At 41.4% G+C, this 22,844-nt stretch overlaps 2 protein-coding genes across 9 annotated transcripts in view; one reads left to right on the top strand and one right to left on the bottom strand.

The window, feature by feature from the left end:
* Positions 1-24: 24 nt before the first annotated feature.
* LOC143294880 (uncharacterized) lies at positions 25-5,423 on the top strand. Of its 2 annotated transcripts, none has more exons than XM_076606400.1 (4): positions 25-87; positions 1,399-1,587; positions 2,646-2,692; positions 3,865-5,423. In XM_076606400.1, exons 2-4 carry the CDS (start codon positions 1,455-1,457, stop codon positions 4,774-4,776), a joined length of 1,092 nt encoding a protein of 363 aa, XP_076462515.1. In that variant the 5' UTR covers positions 25-87; positions 1,399-1,454; the 3' UTR covers positions 4,777-5,423. The 2 variants fall into 2 exon arrangements, with proteins under 2 accessions (XP_076462515.1, XP_076462516.1); XM_076606401.1 differs by lacking the exon at positions 25-87 and adding an exon at positions 250-294.
* Positions 5,424-6,637: 1,214 nt separating this feature from the next.
* LOC143295404 (axotactin-like) overlaps positions 6,638-22,844 on the bottom strand; it is a 348,925-nt gene continuing 332,718 nt past the window's right edge. For 2 of the 7 annotated variants that reach the window (XM_076607080.1, XM_076607082.1), the window contains 6 exons: positions 21,982-22,212; positions 21,293-21,357; positions 20,638-20,761; positions 19,817-19,905; positions 13,284-13,388; positions 9,134-11,633 (listed from right to left, as the gene is read on the bottom strand). In XM_076607080.1, the coding sequence (XP_076463195.1) occupies positions 11,367-11,633; positions 13,284-13,388; positions 19,817-19,905; positions 20,638-20,761; positions 21,293-21,357; positions 21,982-22,212 (881 nt within the window). In that variant the 3' untranslated portion in view covers positions 9,134-11,366. Of the gene's footprint in view, positions 11,634-13,283; positions 13,389-14,291; positions 14,327-19,816; positions 19,906-20,637; positions 20,762-21,292; positions 21,358-21,981; positions 22,213-22,844 lie in introns of all 7 variants that reach the window. The other 5 variants (XM_076607083.1, XM_076607081.1, XM_076607086.1 and 2 more) reach the window with 5 other exon arrangements.

Genomic DNA, 22,844 nt, shown 5'->3' with positions numbered 1-22,844 from the left:
GAAACTAGGAAGGCAGGAAAATAAGTGTGCAGTCCCATTAATTCTCATCCCGCGGAACCACAAAGTGGAAACAAAGCGGAACTAAAGGTAGGCATATGTCATAATGTATTTATATGTGTGTGTTTAAGTGTCGCAAGTCTTTTGTATACAGTCTAAACTTAAAACAAAAATGGCATCCGGCTTTTTATGTGCATTTTGACAAGCTTCTATTCGAACACCACGACATGCAGTGCGTGGATGCAAGACCACCATCACAGTTACAGCAACATGCGCTCTGTGTGAAAACCTACACAGGTACAACCCCCCTTCCCAGCACCTCCCCCCCCCCTCCGTTGTTATATAGCCGATCAGACTCCTACAGCCTACCCCGTCAAAGTCAAAAAGTCATAATCACATCACTATCTTTCAGACCAAACTTACTGTCGAGTGAGTGAGAAAAGTCATGACAACTTAGTGACTTACGCACATGTATGTTAAGTTACCCCATCTTAAACTGTGTTCTTGCACATCAGCTGGAATGGTAGTACATTAAAATTATAAAAAAATGATTGATAGAAAATATACAAGAATGCAGTGAAATGTTTAAAACAAATCTTGACAATCTGAAGACCCCCCCCCAAAAAAAAACACCAACAACCAACAACAAAAAACGAAACAAAACAACAAACAACCCAACCAAACAAACAACAACAACAACAACAACAGAAACCCAGTGTGTTTGTGTGTGTGCATCTCTCTCTCTCTCTCTCTCTCTCTCAGTCTCTCTCTCTGTGCTCTAAAAATATAAAAATAATGCAGCCCTCATTTTGTCCTTATCATTTCATGTTCAGTCTTGATCATATTATATATATCCCATTGTTTTTGTTTTTTTCTTTTTTGTTTGTTTGTTTGTGGAGCAGTTAGCTATGTAGTATACATGTGTCAATCCACTATCCAAACTGACTGACTTTTGTTGTCACTTAAGTACATCATACATATACATCATTGAACTGATATTCTGGGAGGGATCACCGGTCATCAGTCTGACCATTATTATTACATTGTGCATACTGCCATTACTGGGTATGTATCCCAAACCCATTCCACCAAATGCTTCATGTAGAAGTAGTATTTATTAGCATGAATGTTAAAAGAAACAACTTTTCCCTCCATTTTTGAGAGAGTGAATTAACAAAAAATAATTGTCTTTTTATTCTTTTGTGTGCGTCACTGTGTGTGTGTGTGTGTGTGTGTGTGTGTGTGTGTTTGTGTGTGTGTGTGTGTGTGTGTGTGTGTGTGTGTGTGTGTGTGAACTTTCCAGCTCCTGTTGGCAGAATTATAAGCTCTATTTGTGCTTTTGTGTTACTCAAATTAGGAATAATTAGAAATGTTGAGTATGGACATTTGCTTCTTTTGCAGGGTTGTGCTACACTGGTTGCTTTGTCTGTCGGTGACCAGAGCATCAGGGATCGAAAATGAGGCTGAAGTTCTTTTTACTGCACTGGGTGAACGACATTCGTCTCTTGGTTCAGTACCGGCAGTACAGCCATCGGCGCTTACTGTCTCTTCTTGCGGCTGTGACTGTGTTGTGGATTTTCTACAAAATAGGTAAAAGCATCTTAAACTCTGGCATGAATAATGAATGAATGATATGGATACCTATATAGCACTTATTCTCGTTCAGAGACCAAGCTGTAAGCGCTTTACAAACATGGGTGTATTTGCACAACGGGCTGCATACCAGAGTAGAGCTGACTGACAGCTGCCTTTAGGTGCTCATCATTCGTTTCTTGTGTCATTCAATCAGGTTTCAGTCATGCACACATACACACTCAGACAGACATGTAACATATTACATGTATCACCGTTTTGTTTATTTACCCTGCCATGTAGGCAACCATACTCCCATCTTGAATGCTGGGTATATTCTTGTTTCCATAACCCACACAATCTTGACATGGATTACAGGATCTGTAATAAGCATATTTGATCTTCTGAATGCATATACAAATGGAAGGGGTTGAGACACAAGCAGGTCTTCACATATGTTGACCAAGGAGAAAAATCTCCACCCTTTACCCACCAGGTGTTGTTACCAAGATTTGAACCTGGGACCCTCACATTGAAAGTCCAACACTTCATTCTCTCAGCTATTGGACGTGTCATAAGTTCCATATCATCATTCATTCATTCAAACTCTGGTATGCAAGTGACCAAGACCAGAACATGTCACGCCTCTATTGCATACATACAGTCTCTTCACTGTGGAATACAGAATCAACTACAAATTTGCATCTGTCTGTTTCTCATCTATTTCTGGCACTGCCCCAAGATAACTTACAGATATGATCCACATATATACATCGGCACATATCCAAGCAAAATCTTAACACTGACCATTGTTTTAATGGCTAATGACTGTCCCAAAACTGAAACATGGTTTCAGTCGTTACACTGGGCTACTTGTACTGGGTAACCTTTTCTGAAAAGAATCATATTTACAAAGTATGTACCATCATGTTCAATAAGCATTTTGTGCTTGTGACCTTTTGCTTTGCATTTAGAATATTAGGCTTAAATCTCTGTAAAGTTACATTTACACATGATTGAGGTTTTGCAAGTCTGTGTTTGTTAATGATGTATTCACAGTTTTCTGTCATTTTCAGTGCGTGGCTTATCCCATAGAGGCTACATGCGAGGCAACCCAACAGTGGTAAGAAATGCGAAGTGTATGCATCATTAACTCACCTTACTTATTATTGCATGTATACGTTGAGACACATGAATAGCATAGATGGAAAAGGAGTATCAATTTACTCAGCCCATGTTAAAAGGATAATATTTGCACTATTGCTTTTACTGCTGCAGCCTTTACCACAAAAAAAAAAAAAAAAAAAGAAAAAAAGAAGAAGAAGATAACATGAATATTATAAGATACCTTTTACTATTTTCCTTTCAGGAACTTGTGTAAAGAGAAGATTGTTATGTTCACATATTGGCATTTTTATTACAAAATGGAATTTAGCATATGCATGTGTAGAATCCAACTGGTGAATATGTATCATTCATCCATCAAGAACATTTCAGGTTTGATTCCTGACATTGTCTAATGAGGGAGGTTGAAGATTTCGTTTTCAAAACAAAAGTATTTGAACTTGTGTCAGCTTGGGTTTGGAAGTAAACAAATATCCAACAAAATTCCTCAGTATAGAGTGTGGTGGTTTGAACAGCATATTTTGTATACACATGTATTTCATTTGTAATAACTCTTTTTGAGAAATTGGTGCACTTGTGAGTTGCAGCCCATGCAGACCTTGGCATATTCACATCTTCAGGTGTAGTGCTGGAAGTATTCATAATCATAGTGAATATGACACATGCTCTGACCTGGCCAGGTGGAATGCCACAGATCATTAAATTCATTTTATCAAGGGCTGGTATGATAAGTGGAGAAAGTCAATTTTTAAGGGTAAAAATTTAAACCAAGATTATATTTGATGCTTGTTTCCCCTTTTTTAATATGAAAAATGGAAATGTATGGCTTGGAGTTGATATTAATGCAATGATGTATATCCTGCATGATCCAGTGGACCCTTCAGGCTTGTGATGCAGCATGCATTTTTTGTCTTGGGATAGAAATATAGATATATGGTCATCTCTCTCTCTCTCTATATATATATATCTGTGTGTGTGTGTGTGTGTGTGTGTGTGTGTGTGTGTGTGTGTGTGTGTGTAAAGGCACATGAATTATAATCCAAACATTACATATAAAACAATCAAAAGATTGTCAGTCTGGTATAGGAGATGACTGAATGTTGACTCATTTTAAGAACCTCAGTCTGGAATTTGAGATGGATGAATTTCAAGGAAACATTTCTTTCACAGGACCATTGGTGTGACAGAGAAGAGCTGCCGGTGTACTTCACCAAGGCTGACCCGGAGGAAATAACGGTAGTGACGGCGTTCTTCAACTTGGGCTCTTACCGCAACGGGCCTGGAGCCTGGGACTACAGCAACCCCTATCAGCAGAGACAGTGGATGCGACCGTGGGGCAGAGTGGCCAACCCTGTCATTGCCTACATAGAGGAAGATGAGGTTGCTGATTATTTCCGTGACATTCGGTCCTGCCTGCCCTCGACGAAGACGATCATTATCAAAGTGAAGCGAGGGGCGTTGTGGGCCTTCAGCCTGAGGCCGCGATTGGAACGGATCTACCAGAAACCCGGATACCCACAGCATCACCCCAACACTGTGTATCCCGACCACACCTGCGCTTCCCACGCCAAATATGAGCTCCTGCAGAGGACGGTGAAGGAGAATCCTTTCAAGACTCCGTTTTTTGCCTGGATGGACACAGGTTACTTCAGAAACTTGGACCAGACCCATTTTGAGCTGTTCAAACTGGTCCCCCCAACAACCTTCAACACGGAGATGGTGTCCATGTCTCAGGCCTATCCCCACGACCCCAACATCCCGGCCAAAGACGTGATCAAACACAACCTGGTTTGGGTGTCAGGGGAAATGCTGCTGGGGCTGGGAGAGGCGCTGACCAATTTCACCTTGCTTTATCAGGAGACTGTGGCACGGCTTCTCAAAGCTGAATTGTCAGGGGGTGATGAGCAGATTATATTTTTGATGTACTCCACCCCCCTGCGGAAGCCGAAGCAGGTGATGATCAAGACGTACATGTGTCATGAGGGTCAGCTGGAGCTGTACGGACGAGACACACGCTTTCTGTGCCTGGGCTATGTCTGTAGGAATGCATGGAACAAAATACATAAACCTGGTTATAATTAGTAGCATGCATGTGTGCGTGTGTGTGTGTGTGTGTGTGCAAGTGTGTGTGTTTGTGTGTGTGTGCTTGCATGTGATTTTGTATGTGTGTGAGAAAAAGAGAGAAAGAAAAGTGTATGTAAAATGTTGAAGGGTGCCTTGTTATAAATAATAGGTATCAATTATCATATTAAACCAACAGGTTATTGCTTTTATTCTTATGATGAATGAAGATATTTTTGTCATGTCTGTCTGGTTTCTTCTGACTGTCTGCTATAATTGTAAAATTGAATGAAATGTTACACTTCAACATAAATTCTTATAAATTTACAATTGAGTGACTCATTGAGGTTATTGTTTAATTGAGGGCAAAATATCCTTATGTGTGTGCATATGCTGTGCATGATTGTATGTATGTATGAGTGCATGTGTGCATATATATGTGTGGGCTTGTGTTTGCGTGCATTTGTGGGTGTGCATGTGACAACAGTGACATTTATGTGTAGTATATTTTATCTCCTACCTTTTGGTTCATTCACCTTCAAAAAATCTATCAAGTTTATAAAGATTTACTTTTATGATACATGTTTTTACTGTCATAAAACCTTTTCTTGTGTAAATGCTAAATGGTTGTTAAATGGATTTTTTTTTATCTGAATAAATCATTTTCAAACCTTTGTCAGTGGGTTATTCGGTATACGTGTGTGGAATGTGTTCAGTGTATACTCCTTTTTAAAAAAAATTTTTTTTACAGATTATCTTGGTTTTAAATGCTGGAAATGGCAGATATTGTGTGTCTCTGAGCTAGAGTTGTTTTAGTAACTCCCAGGAAGGTTTGCATCATTTTTAAATGGGAAGAAGAAAGCAGTTTGAAAGAAACAAACATGACTGTACACATGTATTGGTGAATGTTGGATGTTGTGAGAGGATCTGTAGATTTTTTAGATTTTTGCATCAGTGTCCTCTGGTTATGACTTCCTGTTTTATGTACTGATAACAACCCGATTCATCTCAGTGAAGATGGAGAGAGTAACAAGAGATGGGGAGAAACATGGAGAGAGAGTGAGAGAGAGAGAGAGAGAGAGAGAGATTCATTGAATGGGATGCAAGAAAATTGAACATTTTCTCCTGAGCTGTTTGAGTTTGATCCTCTCAGTTTTGGTGCACCTGGTGGGTTAAAGGTGGACATTTTCCCCGATCACCCAGGTCAGCATATGTACAGATCTGCTAGTGTCTGAACCCCCTTCGTATCTCTCTCTCTAATATAATATACACACAAGGAGCAGAGCCCAGGACACCAAAAGAGTGTGGTGATCTTTTATACATATACCTTTTTCTTACTGTCGTCTCTTCCTTTGTTTTCTACCTTGTTTGTTCAGTCACCTTTATTATTATTTTTCAGAAAACCTTGAATATTTTTGGTCTTTTCCTGGACTTTATAATTTGGCACTCTTACTATATTGTATTCTCTTTAGCGACAATGTGGATAAATTTTAGGATTAAATTTTTTTGGATTTGTATGCCTGTAATTATAGCTTATGTAACTTTGTGCATTAGAATAAATATGTTCATGTTCAGGTTAATTGTTCTTAATCCTCTGATGAAAAATGACGGAATGGTAGCCATCATAGGCACACATTAGCTATATGTGTATGAATGTGACAGTATTAATGCCTAATTTTCTTTTCCAGGATTTTGTTTTATTTTTTGATGTTCTCCAGCACTGATATTTGCAGGTTTATTTATTTATTTTTTATAGTCCTGATGTGACCCTGATCTGGGGTGGAGAAAGTCAAACAGACTTACCACCACCACCACCACCATCATCATCAGTTTCATCAATGACATCATCTGACGCATCCACAAACACAAGTCTACAAGAGAAATGGTACATTTTTATTCACATCAGAAATGCACTGGTCATTTAAGTACAGGAAAGTACAGCCACATCAATGACACAAATAGGTAGCAGGAACATCGCACTCCATAATTTTAATTTCTCATGAACTATTTTCAGTCTGAATACGGTCAACAATAACACTGATTTCACCAATGTTCAAAGGATGAACATGGACGTTTTGGCGTCTTCACACATACAGAATATATATAGGACTTTCCATCGTCAATACACATGCATCAATGAGAACAATCAAAAGAACATGCACTGAACACGACCTGCTCCAATCTATATTCAAGCACTTTATATATCTTTCTCACACAATTTTTTTGCTGCTGTGTTTGTGTTCTCAAGCATTCTGCACGAGAGGTATTAACAGCATGGCAGCAGTGGGGCAGAAGGGGAGGGAGGGGAATAAAAAGTCTCCAAGCTGCGCTTTGGTCAGGGATTTAGTCCAACGCTGGGCCCTTCAATTTAAAAAATGAAAGTCTGATTGTGATTGGTCTGTTCTAATGATGAAAGGGATGTAAACTTTGTGATGATAAATGGTGCTGAAGAGCTGAACAATGACTCTTGAGATCAAGGCTCTCTTGGTTCGAAATTCTGGAATGGCCTGTATAAATGTGTGCGTATGTTTGGAGCATTTTTCATCATAAAAAAACAACAACAACCAAACATTATTCTGCAAACCTTCATCAAAAGTTTTGTAAAAGATGGGGTTTTGTAGTGTAGGAATTACTTGTGGGTTGTGAAAAACAAGAAACTCAAAAGCATCATCAGTGTTAAAGCATATACAGAACTTGAAGAAGCATCAACGCATAAAATTATTTACACTGACTCAATGTACACAATGGCCATAACATAAGAAACAACAGGAAATGGACACAGACACTACTGCTACAGGTTACAATGCTTTTCATGTACAGATTTGACAGCGTGTGGAGCATTCCATGAAACATTTTATTTACATGTATACTGAACACAGTATTTCAGTATTTTCACACCCATTCTACACATCATCATTTCTTGCTGGTGGGGTAAACAGCCTGCTGGTTGGGTGTACGTTTATCAGTGTGTGCATGCATGTGTGTGTGTGTGTGTGTGTTGGAGAGAGAGAGTGTGTGCATGTGTGTGTGTGTTGGAGAGAGAGAGAGTGTGCATGTGTTGGAGAGAGAGAGAGAGAGAGAGAGAGAGAGAGAACATTTCTGTAAAAGAAATATTTGCTGGAATTTGTATGTCCACAAAGTGGTGTTCTACAACCTTTGTTTTCTCATTAATGAATGTAATTCAGTTTTTGTTTTTTTGTCTTTTTTCCCCCCAAATTGAAGACTTACTTTTTGGCTGTTTTTAACTTGTTTTGTAATCTGACCTTTGAGTGAGACTGCTTTCATGAGCATGATTATAGGAGCAATACAGTAATAAGATGTTTTGTTAGTGCTGTTCTTATTGTGTTAATCATTTATGAATTGTTCAAAGTTAGTTTGTAAACAGCCCAGCTGACAAGGATGTCTGTAATCATCAGCCCATTGACTGTTGAACTTTGGTGAAGTGAGGTCAGTGTGATATTAGTTTTAACTGCTTTTACTTCTTTTTGTGTGTGATCTTTACTGTGATGTTATTGAATCTGCTGACTGAAGGCAACATGATCATGAGAGGAAGAAGTCCGTGTGAAAGGTTGTGGCTGGCACCCTGACCTGTAATCTGGATGTCATCTCACTGAGAGGACAGCTCTTCTGCGATGAGCTCATCTGTCAGCAGCCCCATCAAAACAATACGAAATGCCAAAAAAATTTCCGACACCTTCACTTCAAATAGAACACGTCCTAAATAAGCATAGGCATTATCTTATGGTGAAATCATTTAGGCTCATAAGGTACCTGGCCAGTGCGATAGATTTATGCACAGGTTAGGCATCTGCTCCTTTTTACTGTTGTTGTTGTTGTTATTCTCCTTAATATTATTCTTATTCATATTATTATCATTGACTTTTAGCTGATGTGGTGTTGTACATACGGATCAGTCAGCACCTCGTTTTGACGCTCCTTGAAACTGAAACTGAAACTCAGTTTCAATTTCCCCACCACCTCCTTTGTTGTGACAAGTTGTTCCTGTCTTTGGTGTGGGCAAATTGAGGAGGGGCGGGAGGGTGGCATGTTGGAGAGACATGCCACTGGCCTCCTCTTCAGAGACAGTGCTTCTTCAGTCTGGCTCCATGGCTGAAGGATTGTTCTGCATACGTTAAGTCAGAACATGACAGGCACTGCTGAAAACCACCAAAGTGGCTCTGGGCAGCAACAGTGCAGGGTCTTCTCTGTTGTGCGATCTCTGTCCTGACACTGACAGCACAATGTGTACTGGTGGCACTGGGTTGCGGCTGAACCTGTATAGATGTGGTTGTGTATGGAGGATTTGATAGTAGCAGGGTGGAGTGATACCACTGAAATTGGCATGGAAGATGAAAAAACCAACAACCCCCCCCCCCCCCCCCCCAACCAGCCAACCAACCAACCAAACAAAACCAAACAAGCAACAAACACAACTACAGATTCTGCTATGCATGTAAGGCCCATTTATAATACCATTGAGAATGATTTATTGTTAAGGAGCTCATATATATATATGTGTATATATACTTAGATTCGACTTAACAAAAAAATCCATGTATGTACAAAAAAGTAGTCCTACAAAGACATGAGACTGCACAAAAAATCATACACAAAAAAAGACAAAAACACCCAAAAAGTAACCCTTATTTTTCAAGACAACAGCAAAAACTGAACTAAATAGAAATATGGAACATTTGTGGAGAGATGTTCGAGGAAAAATACTGAGACGACTGAACTGGAAGGCAAACATGAGGACATGGTAAAAGAAAAAAAAGAAAAAGAAAAAAGAAATGCAGAATTAAAAACAAGGGAGCAAAAGTAGAGACCATTTTATTTGTACTTTTTCTTTCAGAAGGCAGGGGTTCTGTTTTTAGTTGCAAAAATGCAACAACAACAAACAAACAAAAAAACCACCCAAAAAGAAAACGCTACCCTTAGCAATCCAAAAGGAGAATCTTTCTACATCTCCCACAAAGAACTTTACACATGTCTGAAACACCAGAGCTACCAATGGACTTCCTCTTCTTCTTCTGCGTTCACTCGTATGCACATGAGTGGGCTTTTACGTGTATGACCGTTTTTACCCCGCCATGTAGGCAGCCATACTCCGTTTTCGGGGGTGTGCATGCTGGGTATGTTCTTGTTTCCATAACCCACCGAACGCTGACATGGATTACAGGATCTTTAACGTGCGTATTTGATCTTCTGCTTGCATATACACACGAAGGGGGTTCAGGCACTAGCAGGTCTGCACATATGTTGACCTGGGAGATTGTAAAAATCTCCACCCTTTACCCACCAGGCGCCGTCACCGTGATTCGAACCCGGGACCCTCAGATTGACAGTCCAACGCTTTAACCACTCGGCTATTGCGCCCGTCGCTACCAATGGACGTTTCAGCCTGTCACTCCTGGGTTCTAAGAGCACAGATGACATCTAATAAGTACACAAGGTGTATGAGAATTTCTTCTGGCATTTATTTCTCTTCATGCATCAGAAAGCCTTCTCGGGGAATCACACTGACATTGTTTTATTAATTTATTATTTTAAATGTGACGACACATCATCTCATGACTATGTAAGTAGAAACCATGTTTGCAGAATAAACCACCAATACTCTGGACAATAAAAATACTGACATGATAAGGAGCTTAATATCTAACATGTTATGTTTCATGATAATTATAGTATTGTAACTGAAACTACTGACGACAAAACAATGCCTGAGTATCAACTGGGGACTGTCTGGTTCAATAAGCAAGATCAAGACAGATGTCATGGTCTGCTCCAGTATAAGCTCACTCACATGGACCATTAGCACACAACCACCATTTACACAATTCACAGAGCCTCCATGCACAGTCCATTATTGGACTATTATTTACAGTTATGTAAGTGTACAGTCGCTGAATCCATTGTTTATTTTCAGTTACTCTTTTGGACTGAACAAAACAACAACAACAAAAACCAAAAGAAAACCAAGCAACTAAGGATGGAGGAAGCCCGAGAAGTGTGGAGCCAACTCCTGGCAAGTCTCATCACGTGACGATGCTGAATGAAAACATACAGTACTCTCCCTCTCCCCCTCAACACCCTCCCCCAACAGTGGAGAGTCAAAGGCTCCCACACCTTTCTCGCTGTTTCATTCCTTCTCTGTCTCCTTGTGAAAAAACACACACACAAAAATAAAGACACAAAAACAAGAAACAAAACAAACCAACCAAAAACAAAACAAAACAAAACAAACAAACAAGACACCAGCATAAAGCTGCTCAGCTTATTAGAGCTCTTCAGAGTTTATTGCTGTTTTCAGCTGTTTTCTTTCTAGTTTTATTTCCTCCACATGCTTATTCAGATTTCCATCTTATGGAAATCACAGACAATGGGGAAAATGGTTGCTCATTATTAAAAAAAAAATCATTTTTTGATACTACTCTGCCAGATGCATTCAAAAAGAAAACAAAACAACAAAAGTGGTGTAAGTTGTTAGCAGAAATCCCTAGAGATGCAAAAAATTGTTCTCCTCACGAAATTAGGTGTAAACTTACACGATGACATGTCTGTTCATAAAAAAAAAAATTATGATTCTGGAATGACCCCAACATAAATCGCTATGTGTCTTGGCTGCTGGGTCTGAGTAACCTCTGGCGACTGGGGGAGGTGAGGACGGGAGAGTCTTCAGGGTCGAACCCCGACGTGCTGATCAGCTTGTGTTCCGGGGAGTCCAGGTCGTCCTCCTCTCCCATGGGCGTGATGTCATCCTCCGTCACCTCAGGGCGGGACTCGGCCTCATAGCCGCTGTCGCCGTTCCCGTCCAGCAGACTGTGGTGATTGTCTGGAGAGCCTTCTGCAGAGGGGATGCTGCCGTCACCTGGCTTCTGTTGGTGGGGGTTGAACAGAGAACACCAAGATTTATTTACCCCTATCTTTTTGTGTTCTAGTTCTGTCCACATGGATCGTATACTTTGTACATGTATGTAAAATCGGTAAAATTAACTGGCAAAATCTGCTATCATTATTACAGAAATTTTAAGAAGATTTTTTTTGGTGTGTGTGCGTGTGTGTGTGTGTGTGTGTGTGTGTGAAAGTTAAGATATTTTTCCGGTCTGCAACTATTTGGACCTTGGAGACTGAAATTTAAAAACTCTCCCCAAAATCTTAACCTAAAAGGCACTGCTTGGATTTAAATCATATTTTATACGACAAAGGTTTTAAGACTTTTCAAACATGAAGTGTACAAATATAGTGACAAGTCTAATCCAGATGACAGTTTGATTAAAGTTTGGTGTGACAGGAAAGCATAGGATGTCTTATTCACATGTCATAGTCAGGACATCTATAAGTAGATAAACTTTTATGTGCTCAACCCTTTCTCTAGACAGGCGACCCAAAAATGAAAAGAAATCATAAAAATGTTGGTTTGAAATAACTGCACACAGAGATATCATGAACATATTTCACATTTTGTTCTGAATGAGGAATACAAGAAGGCAGATTCTGAAATTAAAATTTTTTTTTTTTCTAAAATTATTTTTGTACTTTGGATGCTACTGATACCTACAAGCACGACATGACTGTGGTAGACAAAAGCACGTGTAAAGATATCAGTAATGATAGAGATTATCAGCTTGAGAAAAATTCGCACAAAAAGCAGAAATCGAAAGTAAGCTCAATCAAAATAAAGCTCGACAAGGCACATACCCCGAAGCGAGATCAAAGCAAAAGAAGCTCATGGCATTTAAAAGACAGATCGAAATTAGAGATAGTACACAAAGACACATTTCAAATTCATACTTTATCTTTCCATTTGAACCTTTGTTTAAAAAGATAATGTTATCAGGACTTCCTTCATTTAACATCCTAACTATTAAACTTTGATGCTACAAACAAGTCAACTTTGTGTTAAATGAAACAGTGAGAATTTTCGTGTCATCTGAATGATGTCAAATTTAGTCAGTCCCATATATAGATGCAGCTAATACATAGTTTTCAGAAAGCGTTTACATACGTTACATGCATTTTGCAGTCAGGAAAGCGAACTGATACATCTTAAACGAGCACATAAGAAAGGGGGAGGATGGAGTAACGAAACCACCCTGTTCACCAAGAATGAGAAGCAATTAGAATAGTCTGCAATGCTCACAATACAATAGTTCAAAGTAGGATGATAAGTAAACATGCTTCTATATAAATGTTACCAATCAAAGATAGAGTTTTAAACACAAAATAATACAAAATACATTAGCCATAGTGCTTTTATAGACAGTAATATAAGTCTATGACTGTCATCAGCTATCCCCTAGAGAAAGTCAAATAAATGAATAAACCTAAGCATGTTGGAATATAACTAATTAGCAATACATTAGATGTTTGAAAGCGCTATATAGGTGTCTGATGATGGTGATGATAATAATTATCATTATTACTATTATCATCATTATTCTTGTTCTTTTTCTTCTGCTGGTCCTTCATCTTTTTATTGTCATCATCATAACCATCAGTATTACTATGATAACGATGATACAAACCTCTTTAAAGAAGGAATTTTGTTCAGACAGGCTACTGACATGCGAGCCTTCATTTTCATCCGGGATGGGAGCCAAAAGGGGCGTGTTGAAAAACGTAATGTCTTCCTACAAGAAAGGCAAGACAGCAGACACACACACACTCATCATTGTGAAGGCAGTGCAGGATGTAAGAGAATTGAACCGACACTACAGCTGAGCGAAAACCACACCTACACATGATTATACTGTGCTGTGAAGAGACACTATAGCTAGACTTCTCTCTCATCTGCTTCCATACTAGGAGCTCAAAGTTACAACTGAACAGGAATACCAGCCTTTCACCCTTCACTTTCTTTCTCTCAAACAAACATGCAACACACACTGCGGGGTACACAGACGCACACACAGACAAGCCCCCCTCACCCCGCACCCCCCCCCTCCCCCACACACACATACATACACACACATGCGCAGCTCTTGCACATACACAAACACAAGTGCATACACGCACAAAAACACACAACACACAAACAGACACACACTTACAGACAGACACAAATACAAACACACACACTGACACAAGCATATCCATCATCACCACACCACCACCGCCACCAACCCTCTACCACAACCACCAACACTGGAAGTTCTTTCTGGTACTATTTCTTTTTGTGTGCAAACACTCATTATTCCAATTCTAACACACCACATCAAATATATGTTAATGGTGATAAAAAGCTGGCATTCATAATAATTATGTGCACTATACCCCAAGTCTAACACCTGCTACAAAATGACAGAATAAAGCCTGTTGTGCATTCCATGCCGTGTCTCTGTGGCCAGCAAGACGAAATCAATCAAGGTGCACCAAGCCAATTAAAAAAACAAACAACAGCAACAAAAAAACAAAAACAAAAAAACAACAACAAAAAACAAAACCAACAAGAACAAAAAAAAAAAAACCAACAAAAAAACAAAAAACAAAACTACTATGATCAATCATTAATTTGTTGGTGCGTCATACAGTACCATGCAAGTTTTTCCACTGTGTTTTCCAAATGCTCCTATAAGAAGACCAATTTGGAAACCTGTGTATTGCCATTTTTCACAATCATGATACCGTTAAAAGTTTGGAATATTCCGATCCGAATAACAACATTTCTGCGCATTTCGTATTTTGTGTGACGGAAATTTGATATATTTTCTTTAGTGAAAACAAGGAGATTGATAGCCTTAAAACACTGAAAAAAAAGGAAAAAAAAAAAAAAAAAAAAATCTGTTTGAAGTGAAAAAGCTAGCATGCAAAGTTTGAATGGCAACAAATGGAATCATGCAAGCAAAGTATAAAAGACATGATGACGCATTTCTGTAAAACAAATGCAAATCTTTTAATTAACAAAAAATCACTGCAATATGTTAAAAAACAACAATACAACAACAACAACAGAAAAACAAATCCACTTGGATTAAAAAACACACACACACAAACAAACAAAAAACAACAACAAAAAACACAAACAAGCAACAAAAAAAAAAAAAAAAAAAAGTCTAGGTCGGTTTCACGTTCTTATTTTTTGTTTAACGGTCTGAAATAAGAAGAGTGAAGTTTCTTTTACTCTGTGTCTGCACGTACACACATGTGTAAATGTATGTATGTTGATAGGCATGTAATGTATATATGTATGTGTGTGTGTGCGTATGTATGTATGTATGTATGTATGTATGCATGTTTGCGTGTGCATGTGCCTGCGTGCGTGTGTGCGTGTGTGCGAGCGTGCGTGCATGTGTGTGTGTGTGTGTGTGTGTGTGTTGCTGACTGTTTATCTATAAATCAAACAAGGACTTTTAAAGGGTTTTATTACAACTTTTTGTTATTTTCATTCAGGAAATTATAGATGGCAGAGGGAGCAACTGGGTAAAAAAACCCAAACCAAACCAAACAAAAACACCACCACCTGAACTGGCAGGGAATCAAGGATATAAGTAAATACAAGGTGCAAGAAAGCACTATCACACACACACACACACACACACACACACACACACACACACACAGACGCACGCCACAGACAGACATTTACACACTAACACACACTCACACTCATCTGTTATGCATTGACTGACTTAAGTCGTGTGGCTCTGTTTCATCAAGAGTTACAGTCCTTTTTTCTAGTTTGATCTCTCTCTCTCTCTCTCTCTCTCTCCACTCTGTCTCTCTCTGTGTTAATTCTCTCACGCTACTGTGTGGGCAATTTTATACAACATCTATTGTTTCCCTTCGCTTTCAATTATGTTTGATAATGAAAAGTGTGACACAAAATATCAGTGATGAAAACCATAGATTTCACAACACTTTTAGCACATGAAGTATGTAACAAACGCAACCACATATGTTCTTTCATACTCTTTCATTTGTGAACGGTAAGTATGACTAAGGCAATATAAAAAAAACAACCCAAAACAAAACCAAAACAAAAAACCCACAAAAAACCACAAAAAACAAACAAACAAAACAACAACAAAAAAACCAACTCCACCTTGCACAACTTTCACTATTTTACAGCATTTGACAAATGTTGCCCATTTCTGTCCAGCAATTTCAGGTCAAGTACCCATAGAAAGAAATAGTTACAAATATAAAAAAAATCTTAACTCTTCCCCTCTCTCAAACACATCAGCTGGTCCATGTATCTATCCACTGAATGATCCATTCGCAATATGAAATAACTGCATGCTTCTAAATTGTTAAAAGAACAAATTTCAAAACATGTAATAGAATTAATCAAACCTTCAAACACTCTGCAACACGCTCTTTGTGACTGTATTCAGAACATCAAAACATTTCAGACGCTCCACACACACCTTCACCAAATCTATACATCAAAACCTTCACCCTAAGATAAATCATTGGGATGAGAAGATAACTAAAGAAAAGAGATATACTAATTTTGCATTGCTTGCCAGTGATCAAACAGACGAGAGTAAGGGTAGGGTTTTCAGAAACAATTTCCCCATTTTATCCAGAATGACAGTGGTAGCCGCGTTCTGTTGCGGGTGGGGTGGGGTGGGGTGGGGAGTGTGGGATGTGGTTGGTGAAACAAAAACAGAAAGGTAAGAGCATGGCAATGGTAATGTAAGAACTCATGACATAAATGTCAGGTAACTTGCAGAAACTGTACAGTTAGTGCCCATCTCAAGTTATGACAATTAAGGGGGAGCCACAGTAAGCCTGAATGACAAGTATTGTGGTGTGTTGTTGTGGTGGACTGTACTGTATTGTGTAGTGTTGTTGTGTTGTGATATATCGTATTCTATTTTTATATTACTTTTTGTCAAGAGAAATTTCTGTGTGTGATATCCGGGCTGCTGTCCCCCACTGGGAGAACGCTTCGCCACAGTGCAGCACAGCCCATCAATCTTTTCTCTCTGCAGGTGTATTTGTTTTTATCATCATGTCACAGTGGATTTTCCCACAGAACACACACAGACATTATATTATGCTGACTTGCACGTCAGCAAATGATGCTCACGATGAGGGATAAGGAAAATCTCAACCCTTGAATACTCAACATGTTCCATTGGGCTTTGAACTTTGGACATCTTGCACGACAGTCTGAGGCACTAACAGACCACATGCTGGCTAGTCACTGCAGTCAATGAGGGATGCTTATGGTTCTAACAGACCACTGCTGGCTAGTCACTGCAAAGTCAGTGAGGGATGCTTATGGTTCTAACAGACCACTGCTGGCTAGTCACTGCAAAGTCAGTGAGGGATGCTTATGGTTCTAACAGACCACTGCTGGCTAGTCACTGCAAAGTCAATGAGGGATGCTTATGGTTCTAACAGACCACCTGCTGGCTAGTCACTGCAGTCAATGAGGGATGCTTATGGTTCTAACAGACCACTGCTGGCTAGTCACTGCAGTCAATGAGGGATGCTTATGGTTCTAACAGACCACTGCTGGCTGGTCACTGCAAAGTCAGTGAGGGATGCTTATGGTTCTAACAGACCACTGCTGGCTAGTCACTGAAGTCAATGAGGGATGCTTATGGTTCTAACAGACCACTGCTGGCTAGTCACTGCAAAGTCAATGAGGGATGCTTATGGTTCTAACAGACCACTGCTGGCTAGTCACTGCAAAGTCAATGAGGGATGCTTATGGTTCTAACAGACCACTGCTGGCTAGTCACTGCAAAGTCAATGAGGGATGCTTATGGTTCTAACAGACCACTGCTGGCTAGTCACTGCAAAGTCAATGAGGGATGCTTATGGTTCTAACAGACCACTGCTGGCTAGTCACTGCAAAGTCAATGAGGGATGCTTATGGTTCTAACAGACCACTGCTGGCTAGTCACTGCAAAGTCAATGAGGGATGCTTATGGTTCTAACAGACCACTGCTGGCTAGTCACTGCAAAGTCAATGAGGGATGCTTATGGTTCTAACAGACCACTGCTGGCTAGTCACTGAAGTCAATGAGTGATGCTTATGGTTCTAACAGACCACTGCTGGCTAGTCACTGAAGTCAATGAGGGATGCTTATGGTTCTAACAGACCACTGCTGGCTAGTCACTGCAAAGTCAATGAGTGATGCTTATGGTTCTAACAGACCACTGCTGGCTAGTCACTGAAGTCAATGAGTGATGCTTATGGTTCTAACAGACCACTGCTGGCTAGTCACTGAAGTCAATGAGGGATGCTTATGGTTCTAACAGACCACTGTTGGCTAGTCACTGAAGTCAATGAGGGATGCTTATGGTTCTAACAGACCACTGCTGGCTTGTCACTGAAGTCAATGAGGGATGCTTATGGTTCTAACAGACTACTGCTGGCTAGTCACTGAAGTCAATGAGGGATGCTTATGGTTCTAACAGACTACTGCTGGCTAGTCACTGAAGTCAATGAGGGATGCTTATGGTTCTAACAGACCACTGCTGGCTAGTCACTGAAGTCAATGAGGGATGCTTATGGTTCTAACAGACTACTGCTGGCTAGTCACTGAAGTCAATGAGGGATGCTTATGGTTCTAACAGACCACAGCTGGCTAGTCACTGAAGTCAATGAGGGATGCTTATGGTTCTAACAGACCACAGCTGGCTGGTCACTGAAGTCAATGAGGGATGCTTATGGTTCTAACAAACCACCTGCTGGCTAGTCACTGAAGTCAATGAGGGATGCTTATGGTTCTAACAGACCACTGCTGGCTAGTCACTGAAGTCAATGAGGGATGCTTATGGTTCTAACAGACCACTGCTGGCTAGTCACTGAAGTCAATGAGGGATGCTTATGGTTCTAACAGACCACAGCTGGCTAGTCACTGCAAAGTCAATGAGGGATGTTTATGGTTCTAACAGACCACTGCTGGCTAGTCACTGCAAAGTCAATGAGGGATGCTTATGGTTCTAACAGACCACTGCTGGCTAGTCACTGCAAAGTCAATGAGGGATGCTTATGGTTCTAACAGACCACAGCTGGCTAGTCACTGCAAAGTCAATGAGGGATGTTTATGGTTCTAACAGACCACTGCTGGCTAGTCACTGCAAAGTCAATGAGGGATGCTTATGGTTCTAACAGACCACTGCTGGCTAGTCACTGCAAAGTCAATGAGGGATACTTATGGTTCTAACAGACCATTGCTGGCTAGTCACTGAAGTCAATGAGGGATACTTATGGTTCTAACAGACCACTGCGGGCTAGTCACTGCAAAGTCAATGAGGGATGCTTATGGTTCTAACAGACCACTGCTGGCTAGTCACTGCAAAGTCAATGAGGGATACTTATGGTTCTAACAGACCACTGCTGGCTAGTCACTGCAAAGTCAATGAGGGATGCTTATGGTTCTAACAGACCACTGCGGGCTAGTCACTGCAAAGTCAATGAGGGATGCTTATGGTTCCAACAGACCACTGCTGGCTAGTCACTGCAAAGTCAATGAGGGATGCTTATGGTTCTAACAGACCACTGCTGGCTAGTCACTGAAGTCAATGAGGGATGCTTATGGTTCTCAACAATCACAGTTTCTGCAAAATACCTCCCCCCCCCGAACTCCCCCCCCCCCCCCCCGAACACCCCCTCCCCCCCGGCCCTCTCTCTCTTAATGTTTCACGGCGATGATTTGTGTTTCACCTTATCTAGATATTGTCCCTGTACCCCCTAGCCCCCCCCACCCCCACGTGACACGGGCAAAATGGGCTGGTCATTAAAATGTCCGAGTTTGAGTCATCTCTTTTAATGCATATAACAGATAACACTGAAAATTTCAAACACTTCCTTTTCAAAATGCACCTTATCAAACCCACAGCGCAAAAGCTCTTAACTTTCTCTCAGTCAAAATCCCGGCCAGCAGAAAAGCACGTAGGAGAGAGAGACTGGATGTTGTGAAGACACAGACAGGTCCAGGCTGCGGAGGGGTGTGGAGGTGAGGGGAGGGGAGGGGAGGGGAGGGGTGAGAGGGGAAGGGAGGGAAGGGGACACAAGGGGGTGGGGGGGGGGGTGGCTGTGCCTACAGCAGCAACGGCAGAAGCCAGCCAGACAGAGCAGTTAGTTAGTACTCACGTAAGACAGAGGGGTGTGAGCGTCACTCCGTGCATTCCATACCTGATCCCCCTCCCTGGGGCCCGCTCCCCCGCCCTGCTCTGTGGAACCTGTCACCATGGACAATCAGCAGCATCGTCAGCGTCTCATGGAATCTTTTATTAATTATTATTATTTTTTTAAAAGGACATTTATTTATTAAACACACATTTTGTGGAAATGCAAATACATGTGTGTGTGTGTGTGTGTGTGTGTGTGTGTGTGTGCACGTGTGCGTGTGTGTGCGTATGTGTATGTGTGTGTGTGTGTGTGTATGTGTGTGTGTGTGTGTGTGTGCATGCTTCTGTGTGCATACACGAATATCTGTAAATGCCTCTGTGCATGTGCTTGTTAGCATACACACATGTATGTGCACACACACATACGTGAATAATACCAGTGATGAGTATGTATTTGCATGCACATTTATCGATGTATATAATGGCATGTACAGCATGTATATGCCTTTAAAAAATGTCATTATGACCCTAACATGTAACTGAAGTACACTCTACATAAAGATTCATATCATGTTATCATCCAGTGCCTGCATTTAAAAGATCACTTGCTAAGGTTCATATCGTGTTATCATCCAGTGCCTGCATTTAACAGATCACTTGCTAAGGTTCATATCGTGTTATCATCCAGTGCCTGCATTTAACAGATCACTTGCTAAGGTTCATATCGTGTTATCATCCAGTGCCTGCATTTAACAGATCACTTGTTACAGTCGATCTTTTTCTCCAGCAGCGCGGTTTCCATAATCATCATGACAGAAATAACAATACTGATTTGATGTTTACCAGTACTGTTACGATTGCTTCTTCTCTCCAGTTCCTCCAGCACTTCAGAGATAGAGGACGCTGGCCGCTGCTTCCTCCTGTTGAAGATTGGGTGTTCAAACGTGGCACCTTCCCCCGCACTGGGCTGAACAGTCAAAACAAAGGTCCAAATGAAAATACGTGGACATACACAGTATACGTGTTCTCTCAAAGCACACGCTTGAATGTATCCATGCACGCACACACGCACGCGCACACATACATACATACACACACGCACGCACGCGTGCGCGCACACACACACAGACACACACACTTACACGTACATGTAACTTTTCACGTGTATGACCGTTTGTTTATTACCCCGCCATATAGGCAGCTATGCTCCGTTTTCAAGTTCGGGGGTGTGCATTCTGGATATGTTCTTGTTTCCACAACCCACCGAACGCTTATGTGGATCACAGGATCTCCAACGTGCCTATTTGATCTTCTGCGTGCGTATACATAAGAAGAGGGTTCGGGCACAAGCACGTCTGCACATATGCTGACCCGGAAGATCGGAAAATTCTCCACCCTTACCCCAGCAGAGGATCGAACTCAGGAAGCTCCGGCAAGAATCTAGTGCTCTAACCATTCGATCACCTCCCCCGTTATGTTTCTCACTCACAACACTTACCCCGTTCCCCTGACTGTGTCTCATGGTAGCCTCTGCGTTGTTGGAGGGGGCACTGTTGGCAGCTGCTGAAACAGAAACACTCCTGTCAGAGTTTCTGATTCGGTGTCAATGCGGCGTCAATGCGTGTGCACTGATCCATGCACACTGCACTACATCTGCTTGGAAGAAAGGGAGGCTGGGGGGAGGGGGGGGGGGTGGGTGGGACACAAGACACAACAGTATTATCTTACTGTATCTAAAAGGAAAGGGGTGTTAGCCCACGATTTATTAAATTAAAGTCACAAGCCAATAAGAGATCGTTAAACTTAACTCTACAATTAAACCCTACTCTCTGTCTGTCTGTCTGTCTTTCTCTCTTTGTCGGTCTCACTCTGTATGTCACACACACACACAGACACACAGACACACACACACACACATTCTCTCTCTCACTCAGATACCCCACGTCAAAAATGAAAAGCCCCCACGCCGTCCAATAAAAAAAAAAATAGAGAGAGAGAGAGATACAGAGAGAGAGAGAGATACAAAGAGAGAGAGAGAGAGAGAGAGAGAGAGAGAGAGAGAGAGATACAGACACAGAGAAATACAGAGAGAGAGAGAGGGGGGGGGAGAGAGATACAGACAGACAGACAGACAGACAGACAGACAGACAGAGACAGAGCGAAACAACCAACACAACTCCAGCTGACCTTTGGGGCCCAGCGTGGCGGAGATGGTGCTGAACTCGTCCAGTTTGGCCAGGTGGTCTGGCGGCACGGGGCTGGACTGGACAGCGGTCACCGACTGGTAGTTGAGCGGCTGCTTCAGCTCCATGTCCGGGTCCTTTTTGGCCTGGTAGTGCCGCCGCCGTTTGTAGAGCAGGAGCAAGGCCACGATGAGGGTGATCACCAGGATGGCGCCCACCACTGCCACTGCGATGACTGCCAACATATCAGTTCAAAAGTGGGAAAAACAGGAGGATGGAGGTCCCACAAAACAACAACAACAACAACAACAACAACAACACACACACACACACACCAGCTGACTGTCAGAGAGTTTCAGTTTCAAGGTGGTGTCAAAGCGTGAGGACTGATCCAGATCAACTACATCATATCTCCTTTTCACCTTCACCTTCACCTGTCCGATCCTTCACCTTCACCTGTCCCATCCTTGACCTTCACCTGTCCCATCCTTCACCTTCACCTGTTCACCTTCACCTGTCCCATCCTTCACCTTCACCTGTCCCATCCTTCACCTTCACCTGTTCACCTTCACCTGTCCCATCCTTCACCTTCACCTGTCCCATCCTTCACCTTCACCTGTTCACCTTCACCTGTCCCATCCTTCACCTTCACCTGTCCCATCCTTCACCTTCACCTGTGCCATCCTTCACCTTCACCTGTTCACCTGTCCCATCCTTCACCTTCACCTGTCCCATCCTTCACCTTCACCTGTCCCATAACCCTGTGGAGGGTCGTCAGGGCACCACAGATGATTTCCAGACCAGTTCTCTCCATCGGTTTCCGTCTCTCGCAGCTCTCTGGGAATCTTGGAAACTCAGGTCTGTCCA

The sequence above is a fragment of the Babylonia areolata genome, chromosome 20 (genome assembly GCF_041734735.1).
Source record: "Babylonia areolata isolate BAREFJ2019XMU chromosome 20, ASM4173473v1, whole genome shotgun sequence".
Classification (NCBI taxonomy): domain Eukaryota; kingdom Metazoa; phylum Mollusca; class Gastropoda; order Neogastropoda; family Buccinidae; genus Babylonia; species Babylonia areolata.
This window is presented reverse-complemented; position numbering and strand designations above follow the sequence as displayed.

What these genes read in the sequence shown, in the direction of transcription:
- LOC143294880 (XM_076606400.1), top strand. Translation starts at nt 1,455, where the DNA reads ATGAGGCTGAAGTTCTTTTTACTGCACTGGGTGAACGACATTCGTCTC. An exon ending in GTGGATTTTCTACAAAATAG is followed by an intron (nt 1,588 to 2,645) that starts GTAAAAGCATCT and finishes TGTCATTTTCAG; the next exon opens with TGCGTGGCTTATCCCATAGA. An exon ending in TGCGAGGCAACCCAACAGTG is followed by an intron (nt 2,693 to 3,864) that starts GTAAGAAATGCG and finishes TTTCTTTCACAG; the next exon opens with GACCATTGGTGTGACAGAGA.